At 40.6% G+C, this 14,059-nt stretch overlaps 1 protein-coding gene across 1 annotated transcript; it reads right to left on the reverse strand.

Annotated features, from left to right (window-relative positions):
• Positions 1–8,386: 8,386 nt before the first annotated feature.
• On the reverse strand, positions 8,387–14,023 carry LOC108971802 (microtubule-associated protein futsch-like). Its single transcript, XM_018938084.1, has 11 exons — positions 13,819–14,023; positions 13,518–13,755; positions 13,150–13,443; positions 12,953–13,084; positions 12,692–12,888; positions 12,330–12,622; positions 11,876–12,255; positions 11,694–11,804; positions 10,659–11,624; positions 10,428–10,595; positions 8,387–9,839 (listed from the first exon to the last, which is right to left on the reverse strand). Exons 1-11 carry the CDS (start codon positions 13,962–13,964, stop codon positions 8,481–8,483), a joined length of 4,284 nt encoding a protein of 1,427 aa, XP_018793629.1. The 5' UTR covers positions 13,965–14,023; the 3' UTR covers positions 8,387–8,480.
• Positions 14,024–14,059: the final 36 nt, after the last annotated feature.

Below are 14,059 nucleotides of genomic sequence, written 5' to 3' on the forward strand. Positions count from 1 at the left end.
TCACTTATAGCTATATGCAGGTGTGCACTTTAGTTTTGTTGCCAACCACGCTCAGCACAATGTGTACTGGGGGTCCGCGCGCTGAAACTGTGGTCACCACAGCGCCAGCAGGCAGCATTGCAGAGCGTCATTATGAGAACTTAAGTTGTTAAATAATTTCACTAACTAGTTTAGAACATTTTCAAGTCATTTTCGCAGCGGATCCAATTAGTGGACAACAATGGCGTGTTGCGTGCAGCGCGTACCTACCTGCTAGCTCACAGTCGTGGCTATGTCATCAATAAAGTGAGCTGTTGTCAGCGGGTGCGTGAGGTCAACTGTGTTGGTGGCGTTAAGTTATAATGAYAATGAAGTTGCTTCATTGTGATGGTTTTCCAGTTGTGGCKCCWTTYATGGTTCATAACTATGACTATGACTATGACTATGGTGTTTCCGCTGCCGCTGTCCGCGTCACTTCCGCTAACAAAGTGTTGAGCAAAGTTAGCAGAAGCGTACTAATTTGATTGTTTGAAACTTGCATCGTTAAATTTTATAACTTAAAACTATTCAATGAAATCTWAGTGAATATATTAGTAATTTTTAAAATCGGGTGGCTTCGTCAGGTATGAGAGTGTCTTACAAAATTTCCTTAATTTTCATCTCTGTCGTTTGATTGTAAAAAAAGTTATTATTATTATAATCTTTTTCCCAAGACACGAACCTCTCCATATGCAAATATGGAAAAAAATTGCATAGTAAGATACTTGAAAACCAGAAATACATTTCAATTGGAAAATATGCTTGAGCTTTAACTTCAGTCTGCTTCATACCAAAAAGCCGTGTACTTGTAGCAACATTGCTCGTTTGAGTGCAACTATTGTTACRCTGGCATTGACAACTCCTCTTTCGGGTATATATGGAAATATTTTCGGACACTCATGCTTATGGTACRTATGTATGTTTGTAAAAATGGACAGGCACAAGTTCTACAAAAAGTTACGTATACGCACTGTGTGGCATGAGCCATGTGACTTGCAGGCACATTTGTGCACACTCAATCTTGTATATGTATATACAAAGGCATTCGAAGCGAACAATGAAAACAATGTGGAAGTTGAAGAGGACTTGCAGTTGCTTTGAGGCAATAAAAGTTGCCGAATTGCATAGAAGACAATGGCGAACTGCAGAGGTGAGTAAATGAATATTTCTTTGAGAACGCAAGCTTTTCGATAACATCTTTACGCTCCTGCATACCTTGGATAATTGGTGAAAAGACACAAATCGTTTATAAAATTCAATACAATTGACAATTTATTATAAAAATTAAAATTTTGAAAAATTTATTTAACCAAGCAGTATTTTACTCAAATCCCGCTTAGCTGTTCCAGCGACAACTTCTTGCTTTTTTAGAACAAGAAAGCCCACTGAAGCGGTATCACAAATTAATAATTGTTGCCGCTCTAACTATGTATATGCTTCCTTGCTGCTTTGACTTTGARTGTATTCAGCTCCACTTCTAAGTAAATTTAATTACTTTGCAACAACACGCAACCGAGTAATTTAATATACTCAATTTTCGGAATATAATCAAAGCCTCCGCGTAACGGACACACTTTCATATGTGTGTGGCTATGTATTGCATTATTCTGCGAAGTATTATATGGAAACGAACTATTGTTTGCTGTTGTGCCAGTTTGTATTTGCCTAGTTCGACTTTATACGTGTCTACTAATTAATTTCTAATTAAGCGAACCCTCAAATAGCTTGTAAAGGCATTCTGCTCGTGAATGCTGTATTCAATAACATAGTCAGCGTTTGTGCGTGTGTGTGCTTTAAGAGTTTGCTCCTGCAAAGAATTAGGGCATTTAAGATGAAGATTAAATAAACTTAAAATATTTACTTATTTACTCATTTACACATCATCTGTTATTCTAAGGTGTATCAGAAGCAAAGATCCTGTCGAGAACTTTTTTTCCGATCCAAACAATTTCTTCAAAGATCGCCCAAAGTACCATCTTCCAAAAAACATTTTAACACTTCTAAGGCCGAACCATCAGATAATCTTCATGCCTCCGCACCATATAGCAAGACGGGACTGATGAGTAACTTGTACAGTTTGGTCTTTGTTCGTCGCGAGAGAACTTTAGGAATTTTACAATTGCCTACTCAGTCCAAAGTAGCACCTGTTGGCAAGAATGATACTGCCTTGGATTTTAAAGTTGATATTGTTGTTGGTGATGCTGATGCTGATGCAGATTCCAAGATAGACGAAATTGTCTTCTTCTTCTTAATTGGCGTGGACACCGCTCACGCGATACTAGCCGAGTTAACAACAGCGCGCCAGTCGTTTCTTCTTTTCGCTACGTGACGCCAATCGGATATTCCAAGCGTAGCCAGGTCCTTCTCTACCTGGTCCTTCCAACGGAGTGGAGGTCTCTTCCTCTGCTTCACCCGACGGCCACAGCGTCGAATACTTTCGGAGCTGGAGTGTTTTCGTACATTCGGACAACATGACCTAGCCACCGTAGCCGCTGTCTTTTAATTCGCTGAACTATGTCAATATCATCGTATATCTCGTCCAGCTCATCGCTCCATCGAATGCAAAATTCGCCGTGGCCAACGCGCAAAGGGCCGCAAATCTTTACCAGAACTTTTCTCTCGACTTCTCGGACTTTACTTCTTCTTCTCAATTTACTACTCAGTCCGAAGTGGCATCTGTTGGCAAGAGTTATCCTGCGTTGGATTTCCAGGCTGACATTGTTGGTGGTGTTTACACTGGTTCCCAAATATACGAAACTATCTACAACATCAAAGTTATCACTGTCAACAGTGATGTGAGTAACGTTTAGTCGAAAGCCATCGGCCTGTCGGCCATCTTCTCAAGCTCTTCATACCCATGCCTTTCGGGCTCTTTCCGTTTTTGGCTACATATGGTTCTCGCTTCCCTTTACAACCCTCGATATCTATGGCACCCCGCTCTTGTCGTGGTGGATCGCAAATTCGCCAGGTAGACTGTGTGTTTTCTCTCTACTGCAACACGACATTCCTCAGCTGTTCTTTCGACCTTCACAAAAACCAATGCTTTCGCTTGTAGGTATACGTAAGGTGAGTGACGAACGTTCTTTGCTGTGCAGAGGTGGATGCGTATCTTCGCTACAACAAGATAGTGGTCCGAGTCGATGTTAGGTCCTCGGAGTATACGCAAATCAAGTACATTGGAGACATATCGTCCATCTTCGAACTTTTCCAAATGCTCTACACTTTCTTTAAAACAGATTTTCTTCTTTCAATTCAGTACATGCATTGCACATCGTCATAACTCATGAATAAATGTAGGTGTGCAGATATTTTTTAGAACACACAATTCTCACTGGTTTCACAGTGATCCCAAGTCCTCCAAATAGATGCCTCATGCGGCTTGTTTAACGATTGAAGTGTTCTCGTAACATAAGTTCAACACGATTTACATATAAGTGACAGATTTTCCATCATGCCCATTTTCCACCACTTTAAAAATTCTCCGCTAGTGCTCATTTTGGCAAACTGTATGAGGAATACTATTAAACGTAGATTTTAACTAAAAGTTGATAAATAAAAGACGATGATAGCTTTTTTTATCTAACATAGTAGCTAATATTTGTTCATATACCTATGGTACATGCTTTTACAAGTCAGTTTTTATACTTCCATTTACCCGTTTACCTTATCAGCTTCAATTTGTGTCTGTGGTGTTGTCTGCAGCTTCCGCAGTTCGAAGTTTAATTAATTCCAACGTGTTCGTTTATATGAACTCATCAGATTTCTTAGCTTTTCGTTAAACAATTGAGCAAATCAGAATCAGTTGAAATACTCATTCGTTTTTGTTTTTTAACTCGAAGTTGACATTGAAGAATGTTGTTTACAACCGCCAAGGTTGAAGGCAAACATTCAACAAGTCTTTGTAGAATATTCTGCGAAGATTGYCTTCCTATTATTATTTTCCTTTTCATTAGAATCTGAATTTGCAGCTATCAGAGCAGTAAAAGATATTCAAAAGTCCTATAAGGTTCTAWAAATACCGAGAAGACCAATAAAGAACTTCCTACTGACTAATTTCATTCCTATATGAAATTGAAGAAGGGAAAAAATGAGGAAAATTGGTTGAGTTAACATTAAACGAGCTACTGAGCACATCCTATACCTGCAAAGAGCGTCCTATTTCAAGCGCTCAGTAGAGAAGCGACTAAAAAATTATTATGAAAAACGTTTTGAGGACTTAAAGTAGRATTGTCAAAGGAAGGGGACAACAACAACTTCAAAGAAAGGTTCCCAAATAATAGTCGTACATGGGGATCGCTAGCAAGATTGGTTTAAAGTTACAGCGAACCGGCCTTCCCAAATGTGTGGGCTGTACACAAATGCCCTTTATAGACCGCACATTAGATTTCTAAATAAATCTGTAGATCATGCAATGTTTCTTTGGTTTTTATAGAAAAACAAGGATTTCATTATATACAAGTTTTTATTTGATAATTTTTCACATTCCTCTCTGCTTCACATTTGTTACTTTAATCAAATAATAACCACATTAAAACCTTCTGACTGGGTATTTTGGTTTCGGAACAACACCGGGTATATATTCGGGCTTATTGTATTTAATGTGACCCAATGGCGCGTCAAAATTAAATTGATCTGATTCTTCGTCTTCAAAGGGGGGATGCAAAGCCGGCTCTTTTGCAATCATTAAACCCACAGGTGGTCCCGGTGGTCCTAGTGGTTTCAGTGGCCTCTGCGGTTCCTGTGGCCGCATTRSTTCCAGTGACTCACTATTATCGTATACGCTGAGGTCGATCGTTACTGCATCAGCAACAAAGGCCAAAACGAGAAAATAAAAGAAAGTTGCGAACTTCATGTTTGCACCGTATAACAAGCTCACTCACAAACTATACAACGCAACGGATATGTGTAGGCTTTTTATAGAAGTCGTAGGAAAATGTGGCAAACATACTTACTATATGAGTATATGTGTACCAAACACACAGTCTCTATCGAAAATTTCGTCAGCATCTATAACGATTTGACAATTAATCAGCGGAGTTGAATGTTCTTTGCGAATTATCAGTTGCTTGCGAGCAAGTTGACAAGATTGAGTCATTGGCAACAAATATTGTGACATTCATACATTTGTTTTCACACATTTGTTTTCGTTTGAAAGACGATTAGATAAGTGAACGTMAAATCTGCGAAGATTTTTCCAGATTTCCGTTTGAGCAACCTTGTAGAAATTCGTGATTTTTTTTTACTATTTCTAGAACAATGCGACAGTGTTTAATCAGTGCATAAATCATAATTGAAATAGAGATACGTTACTACGGTAAAACTTACCCTGAATCCGCATAACCAGCGGTTGCCAGTAGATAAAAAAATAAGTTCCGTTTACACCGTTCTCTAGCAGTAAAATTCATCGTCAGCTCGAAGCTTCTGTCAATCATCTAGAAAAGGCGTAAGCGTCAGTAAGTAAAGGATGGTACATTTCAAGGATACTTTTTTTAATAAAAAAAAAACACAAAAACTCAAATTTAATGGGGAATGTTTATTATCATTCAAAAGAACATTCTTTGGTATTTATTTTTTTGAAGATTATCTCTTCCAAATRGCGGCAGCGGCTATGTCTCAGATGGTCCWTCCGTYGAGTTCAATTTTCGAAGACTCGTTCGAGCATTTTGACAGGTAACTGGCGAATGACTCGCGAGATGTTTTGTCCCAAGGCCTTTTCATATCCCTACAGAAAAAATACTAAATGTGTGATATCACACAATCTTGGTGTCTAATCGACCATCCCAAAACGTAAAATTATCTGCTCACCGAAGTATTTTCTCAATAAATCCATTCGTTGACGAGCTGCGTGGGAAGTGCCGCCGGCTTGTCGAAACCAAATGTCGCCGAGATCACGAGCTTCCGTTTCAGGCATTACATGATCGGTTATCATGCCGCGGTAATGGTCGCCWTTGACGGTTACGTTTTCATCATCATCATTTTTGAGAAAATATGGAACGATGATTTCACCGGCTTCAAATGGCAACTATTGAATCTTTTCTTCTTTTTTTTCTTTCTCTTCATCCCAAATGCGGTAATTTTGTAACGACTTAAAATGCGTCAAGTCGTTCTTTACGTCAGACCAAATTACTACGAACGGCGCCGAATTGACTCTCCACGATTTTCGTGTACCCTCTCAGCTACGGTTGCTATATTTTCTTCACGACATTTGAAAGGTTTACAAAAAATCCTAAATGGAATGATCAGATATTAATGAGCTTTCCAAAAAGGTATAGCATAACCCGATGCGACGAATAAAACTAGAACCGTTCCCACGACAGTCGGGTCTACGAAAACCGGAACGGATCCGGATTTTTATCCGGCCAAGSACTGTCAACTCGGCAGAATTCTGCCGTTACAACAACAACAACAATAAAACTAGAACTACGCGCCCTCAGCGCTAACTAGCGAAAATTCCGCAAGACTTTTTTGACAACCTAATATATAATATATAGTTTTTTAACGGTTTCTTATGAAAAACATCTACAATAGTATTATTCAAAAAAAAGCAATAAAATTTCCCATCTTTCTGGCAACTTCTGGATTCGATCGCAAAATAACGGTACTTGCTTGACGTTCAAAAATTAACCAAGCGAACCAATTCCAGTTAGACTGTTCTGCATCCAACATTGCAAGCTTGAGTCTCAGTTATACGATAAAAGGTAGGACAAAACGCCGCAGCCGCTGTTTCCCAAATAATTTTCAACCGGTCCAACGTGAGGCCGAGTGTTGCCATGATGGAATATTATAATTATTATAAAAAGCGAATTTTCCAGAAATTTTTCTGAGAAAACTTTTAAATTTATTGATCCAAAAATTTGTACACATTATCTTTTAGCTGTATTTTAAGACTTGGTATTAGTAAAACCATATATTTGAAAAGGAACTAGAGCTGATCTCCGGGAACTGTGGGAACTTTTTGCGGTGATCTCTATATCTGTGAACAGAATCCTCTAAACTTAAAGAATCAAAGTAATGTTAAGACTAGTAAAGTAAATCGAAGGAATAAGCAAAATAATTTTTTTTTACATAATGGCTGTTTCTAAAAAAAATCGATTTTTGACCAAAATCTCGGACTTTAATTGCTTATAAAAAAATATTTATCGGTGAGGAAAAATCTTCGCTTAATTGCTAAAAAATATATTTAATAAGCTTGTATTAAAATTTGAGACAAATCGGTTTAGACGTTTTCGAGTAATGTTAATCACCAACTTTGAAAAGACTATTTTGAGAAAACCGTGTTTAAAGTTTAACCTTGTACTTTCAAGCGCTCTGAAAAGCCTTTACAAAAAAAATCGATTTTTTGAAAATTCTAACGTTATATAACCCCTTAACGTTTCATTACTTCAGTTCATAAGGCCACCAATTTCTTGCTCTTGAATGTATCTGACTGGTTTTGAAATGGCTGCTGGAGTGACTCCTAAAAGTGCTGCAGCAATTCGAGTTTCTAACAATATTCAAGCAATAATGCCTCCAGTTCCTCGCCTTCGAACTTTTTTGATATTAAAGTTATTGTACTTCTTCTTCCACCGAAATGAGATGACTTTCTGCTGCGACTGTCTTCATATTAAAGGGGTCTTCTAGTCTAGAATTTTGAAAAAAAAAATCGATTTTTTTTTGCATATTTTGAAAGTTTAGACTTTCAAAAATATGACCTTCTAAGGATTTTTCAAAATTCGACTTATTTTCGGAGATGCAGCCGATTTTGTGATGTGGCGTCCGTGTCCACTAGAATTGTCTCCTAAACTTTAAACGCGTTTTTCTCGAAACTACCTTTGTTGAGGTGATTGACATGATATCTCAAGTTCTACTGAACCGATTCTTTTGAAATTTGGTATACATATATCTTCTTTATACAATGCTCTAACGTGTCTGTCTTGGATTTCCAAAAAATTTTATTTGAAGTATTTTTAAAAAATTCGAAAATGTTTTTTGTAGCCCCCACTCGACGGCCCGTATCTAGACGAATTTTGTTTTTTTTTTTTTCTTGAATTTTTTTTATATCATTAAAATGTCAATAAAAAACATATAAAAAAATGGATAGTAAAAATGTTTTTCATTTTTTTTTTTATCTTAGTTTAAAAAATGCCAAAAATTCTTGCGTCTAGACCAGAATACCCCCTTAATGTAATCAATAACTCCGCGAAAAAACATAAATCATCTACAAATATTTTTTTTAATATTTTTAAAATGCATTTACTTAATAATTTTTATTGGCTAAACCGTTATATTACATAATAAACGATAATGTTGGTTAAACGTAAAATTTAATTATTACTCAAGCGCATGCTTTTATAATTTTATAAAAATAGATCATGACTAAATATATGCATACAATGTATAAGGAAAGTGTAGAAAATATAAAAATTATGCTAGCTAGCCAATGAATGTGTATGTGTAAGTGGCTGTGTGTAATTTAGTAATGCTTAACGCCTCTTCGACCTCAAATTCGGCGCCGGTAAACTGCTGGCGGGCRCGCGTAAACGCGTCGGACGCGCCAGCTCCATCGGCACTGGATTGCCCTTGGTGCGCTGCGCCAGGTTGATGCGTGTCGCTTTGGTGGTGAGCGCGCGCTTGCGCAWTAGAACGGCGCCCAAAGTTCTCATAGCTTCTTCTGTGCTGGAACTGCCACTACCGCTGCTCGAGTTGGACTCGACCGCTTTCGGTGCCAGTACCAGCGACGAGGCGACTTGATGAGCGGCATGACGTGTCTTCATAACGTTGCTTTTTGAAGCGCGTACTGGTATCTTACTGCGTTGTTGCTGTGCTTTACTTGCAGCCGTTGTTGGCGCGTCCTTACCTGAATCAGCGSCGCTTTTGTCGCGCAATGAACGCCTACGCTGCGGAACTTTACTAGCGGCTTCATTCTCACTAGTGTCGCCGGCATCGYCCAATTGACCGGCACTTATCGATATGCGACGAAGCATCAACATGCCGCTGCCGCCACTTTTATTATTGTCGCTTTTGCGCCGTTTTTCCTTCGGCGCGCTGTCGTGCTCATCGTCGGCACTTGAGGAATYGGCGTGCTTTTTTGAAACAGCCGCCGCGTCTGTTACCGCGCTCGTTACGGTAGCAATATCGGTAATCACTTCAGCGCACGGCGCACTTTCGTCGGACTTATCCTCAGCAACACGCGTTTTGGATTTTATGGTTTCGATAGCCTCCRCGCGCGTTGCGGACGATGTACGCGTTATAGATTTATCACCAGCTTCTGCGCCATTATTAAGGCTCGATCGCGTAGCCGCTCGTGTACGAAGCGCGGCGGCATGGGYGCGTGTTAASGAAGCGGCACGTGTAGCGGATCGTGTGCGCGTAACGGAGTCGGTGTTTCTAGGCAAATTCATCAAATCACTTGAGTTGCTCGGTTTCGCGCCAGCGAACCGTCTCGTCGCTTCAGCCTTTTTCTCCGTCTTGGTTAATGAAAGCGAAATCGAACGCTGTCGCCCTTTTCTGCGTGTTTGTCGGACCACTTTGGTGCTGCTTTCTTTTGTTGTAATTTCTTCGATTGGCTCGCTMGGCGGYAACGAAGTGTTGCCTCTGCGCGACCGTGTCYGTTGCTTAGCTGGCGTGCCAGCACGAAGACRCTTTAAAAGCGGCGGTTCCGAACGAGGTGAAGTAGATATTTCTTTGGCAGAAGTGGCGCCAGTGAGCTTGGGTGTGGAGCAGAAGGTTCGCTTTAGGCTAGCGCGTGCTGGCGTAGCGGCTTTGGTGGAGCTGATGGCAGTGATGCTGGTGCTTGCATTGTCAGCTCGGTCTCCAGCCTCGTCTTCCGCAGTTTCGGAGTCCTAAAATTTTTTATTGCTTTATTAATCAATTTTAGTTGCTTTTTTTTTATTAAAGAGAAAAAAAATATTTTTGTATTTCAACACATGCGTGGTTAATATGGGATTCAAAACGGTATTTCAAGATGAAATTCTTATTAATTTATTACTAATTATTTCATAAGAGCAAATGTCTAAGCTTCTAAGAAATGTGAATTTTTAAGACTAAAGCGCAAAACAGTTATATTTTGAGAAACACACCACACTGCGCCAACACGCTCCATCACAAGCGGGCGCAAGCGTCCCACTCACACCGCCACGCCACGCCACGCCACACGCACACCCATTTCCGCATACAAATCATTTCAATTGGTGAATTGGTGAATTCAACATACGTAAATATATATTTTTATATTAGACAATGTTTGTACAGTTTTGTAATGGGGAAAAAGTAAATAAAACTACAAGCTAAGTGCCTAAATAGACGTGCATTAAATGGGCGGTGGCGTTGGTTGACACTGGTGGAAGCGGTTTGTAGTTGTTTGGTGTGGCGTTTGGTTAGTAACGGTGCTGAGCTAACTACAGTTGTAATCCTCGTCGTCTGGTACTCACTTGATTTGGCGCCGATTGCGCCGATTGGCTTCGTGTTGCACGACGTTGTGTGTCCGTTAGATTTGCCACGGATATATCGCCACCACCGGCGCGTCGTTGACGACGTACGATTGTGCGCGGTGACAGCGCCGCCGGCGGTGAAGCAGGTACGACCTCGGATGTATTGAGCTGCGTTGCGGAAAAAAACGAGAATGAAGATGAATGAATACCGTTATAAGTGTGATTTGTTACCTCTTCAGCGTCGTTGGTTTTGGCGGCGCTTCTGGTGGCGCCACGCGACTGCAGCCTTGTTGGCAGCGCCGACGGCGTTCGCTCCTTTTCCTGTTCTCTTGCGCGCGTACGCACTTGCTCCTTTGGCTGCGCCTTAGACTGCTCTGGGTTCGCATCTTTTGCTTTCTCTGCTTTATCCGTTTTCGTCGCTGACTGCTCCACGGCGTGCTGTTTACTGCTCTCCTTTGTCTGCCGCTTAGCTGGACTTGAGGTGTTGCGCGTCGTTGTGGCATGGTTCTGAGCGTCCGCATTGCTGTTGGTTTTTGAATTTGAATCGGTGTCGTCGTCTACAACAAGTGTGGGAAGGTTTGCACGTCGTTTATTACGCACTTTTGTCGCATCCTTGGCGGTTTCAACGACTGCCTCCTGCGCCTCGGTATTCTTCTCGGCATAACGTAGGTTTCGTCTAACCCGCGTATTGCGCACCTGGTGCTCTTCACGTGCTGGTTGTTGCTCCGATTTCTTATCGGAATCTATGCGTGCCTCAATGCGTATCTTCGGTGAGCGTGGCGGTCCATCGCCCGCTTCGCTGTCCGATTGGCCGCGTGTTGAGTTCAACGATTTGCGCAGATAACGATGGCCCACGCGATTCTCGCGTCCATATGTGGTCGGCACACGCGCCGAAGGTGAGATATCTTTCGTTATTATGCTGCCATCGTTGGTTGCTTGCTGGGCGACTGTGGGCGCTTCCGACGCAGCGGTGGGCATTTCTTCGCTAGAAGTAACGGCCTCTGGCACAGCCTCGGCAGCCGCAGCAACAGCATTAACGTCCGCCGTTAGGTTGGCGGCACTTTCGTTGCCGTCAGGTGGCGGTTGTCGCATTGGCTCATCGATCTTTTCGCTCACCGCCGTTTTGCCGCGTGCAGTATTTGAGCCTGCTGTGTCGTTGTCATTAGTCGCGTCATTCTCCGTTTCATCGTTGCTGTCCTAGTTGTGCACAGAGCATTATTTACCGTTAATGAACAGTTTTGAAAGAACAATAGAGTTTTTGTTTACCTCTTCGCCCTCAGAATCAATTGCAGCAGACTTGCGTGTTGGATTATAAGTGCCATCAACCAGGTCTTTGAAGTCTATGATAAGCTTGACACTTCGCGGATCAAGATCAGCCTAAAGGAAGTGGAGTATTTTAATTTTGCATTAAAGATATTTTCGCATTTTATTTCACATTCACTCATTACCTTTATCAACTTATCGGCGGTTTCTTTCAATTCGCGCTTGAGCTGCTCATTCTGCGTGACACTCAACTCGAGAGTGATCAGTTCTTTGGCCAAGAGTTTGCACAAGTCCTTATTAGTCAAATTATTCAGCATCTCCTGTAGGATGGTCTGTGCGATTTTATTGTGTATCCAGCCGTCGGTTATGGGCGAACTCTCCTGTCGTGTGGAGTCTATGATGAAGCGCGTTATGGTTTCGGGCCGTATTTCGTGCAGTGGATTCTCATAAGGCGCACTCAGCACGGTTGTCAACATGGGCAGCAGGCAAGGTTGTAGCAGACCGTGCCGTTTGCACTGTATGAGATTTTCCAGAAAAACGCCCAAAATTTGGTTAATATTTGCATCTATGGAGATAGGGAAAAGTTAAAAATTGTATTCCATATATATATATATATATATATATATATATATATTGTACCTGTGCTGGGATTAAAATAACGCAGCAGCAGTTTCTCAATGATATCGCTGGACTTGATGTAGCCGCGCAATATGAGGCGGCAGAAGCCAACAATGATGGCGCTAACGATGCAAGTGTCATCGCATGTGTCGAGAAAATGTGACATCATGTAGATGACGTCCACACCCTGACCGGCGTTTAGCACATTGGAATCATCTTCGGTATCCAAAAATTCCAAGGTGTTGTAAAGCTGGCGGCCGCTTTTCTTCGTTTTGTTTTGCGACTCTTGTTTAGCAAAATTATCCAAACCGTATCTGCGTAAGCAATMAATAATGAATTTAATATAGTTGAGCGAATTATAATGGCACAAGCGACAAAACTACCTGTCCAGCAGCTCAAAAATGCACGTTATCGAGGTCTCCCATATACGTATATTGTGATTTTTGAAAAATTGTGAATACAACTCTTCGAATACATCCTTAGCCAACACCTCATACAGCATACTGCAGGCAGTACCGCATTTCAGCGCCCAATCACGTATGGCTATTTGATTCGAGGCAAGATGGCGACATATAAAATCCTGTCAATGTGAAATTATTTTAAAATTTCAGCTGCCACAACAATAACAATTTTCAAGCACTTACATTATACAGTTTCAAAATGCTCGGATTAAGCGAACGTACTTTRGGCGAAACTACCATGTGGAAGGCAATTTGCAAGCTTTTCAATATGCACTCGGGTTTCAATATTTTACGCAACTGTAACGGGCGCTTTAACTGTAAATAATGCGTAAGAGTAATTTATTAATTTGCACAGGCACTAAAACATKGTGGGGACCTACCGCATCAGCATTGGGATGATTCTCCAGTAGCGGTTGCAGTAAATTTGTATACTCTTCGGTAGCGGCGAGCTTCTCTTCTGTTGTTTGTTGCGCACGCATATAATCTTTTTGCTTTACAAAATCCATTTCTTGTTCTTCCAAATCCAGAATTTTCACTTTCAGTGACGATAATTTCAAATTTAAATCGGCATTCGAAGAGGTCGCTAATAATTCGGTAATTAACGTGCGATCATGCAATAGATCATTCTGCCTATTATTCAAACCGCATATATCTTGTACAATTTCCACAATAAACTAGAAAAGATGAATTTTAATTTTATTTGACAAAAAMAAATTTTAATAGACAAAATTTTATAGGTTATGCTCACTTGTATACGCGCATTTTGATCAGTTATTAGATTTTCCGTGCARCGCACTATCATTTCTATCACTTTCTCATCCAGACGGAATGTTTTCAACAGATATGCCAGCAGTTTTTGCAGATTACCACGACCGATCTCGTCACCCAAATCGAATGTGTACAGCATTTCAGTGAGTGACAGTAGCTTGTATTGAAATTCCATGAGTTCGAATTTGTCCATATCCGGTTTCTGTTGGTGGCAGAATCTGGGAAAATTAAAAAATTATATAAATCTATAATTTAATATACTGTCGAAAATTTCAACTCACTTCTCCACATATGTACAGAATGTGCTCAATTCGGGCACTATTAAATCGTGCTCCTCTGCCAATTCCGCTTGCAAAAACTCGGTCAAGCATTGCCAGTATAATGCAATTTCCATTGACAGCTTTTCGTATGGCACCAAACGATGCATTTCGCCGTCTTCATCTAATGGCACACAAGCAATCAAGTCGTCCTTTTTCTGACGCCTTCAAAATAATATTTTAAAAAAATTAAAAAAAAAATTTT

This window comes from Bactrocera latifrons, unplaced genomic scaffold (genome assembly GCF_001853355.1).
Source record: "Bactrocera latifrons isolate USDA-ARS-PBARC rearing strain unplaced genomic scaffold, ASM185335v1 scaffold_36, whole genome shotgun sequence".
Classification (NCBI taxonomy): Eukaryota; Metazoa; Arthropoda; class Insecta; order Diptera; family Tephritidae; genus Bactrocera; species Bactrocera latifrons.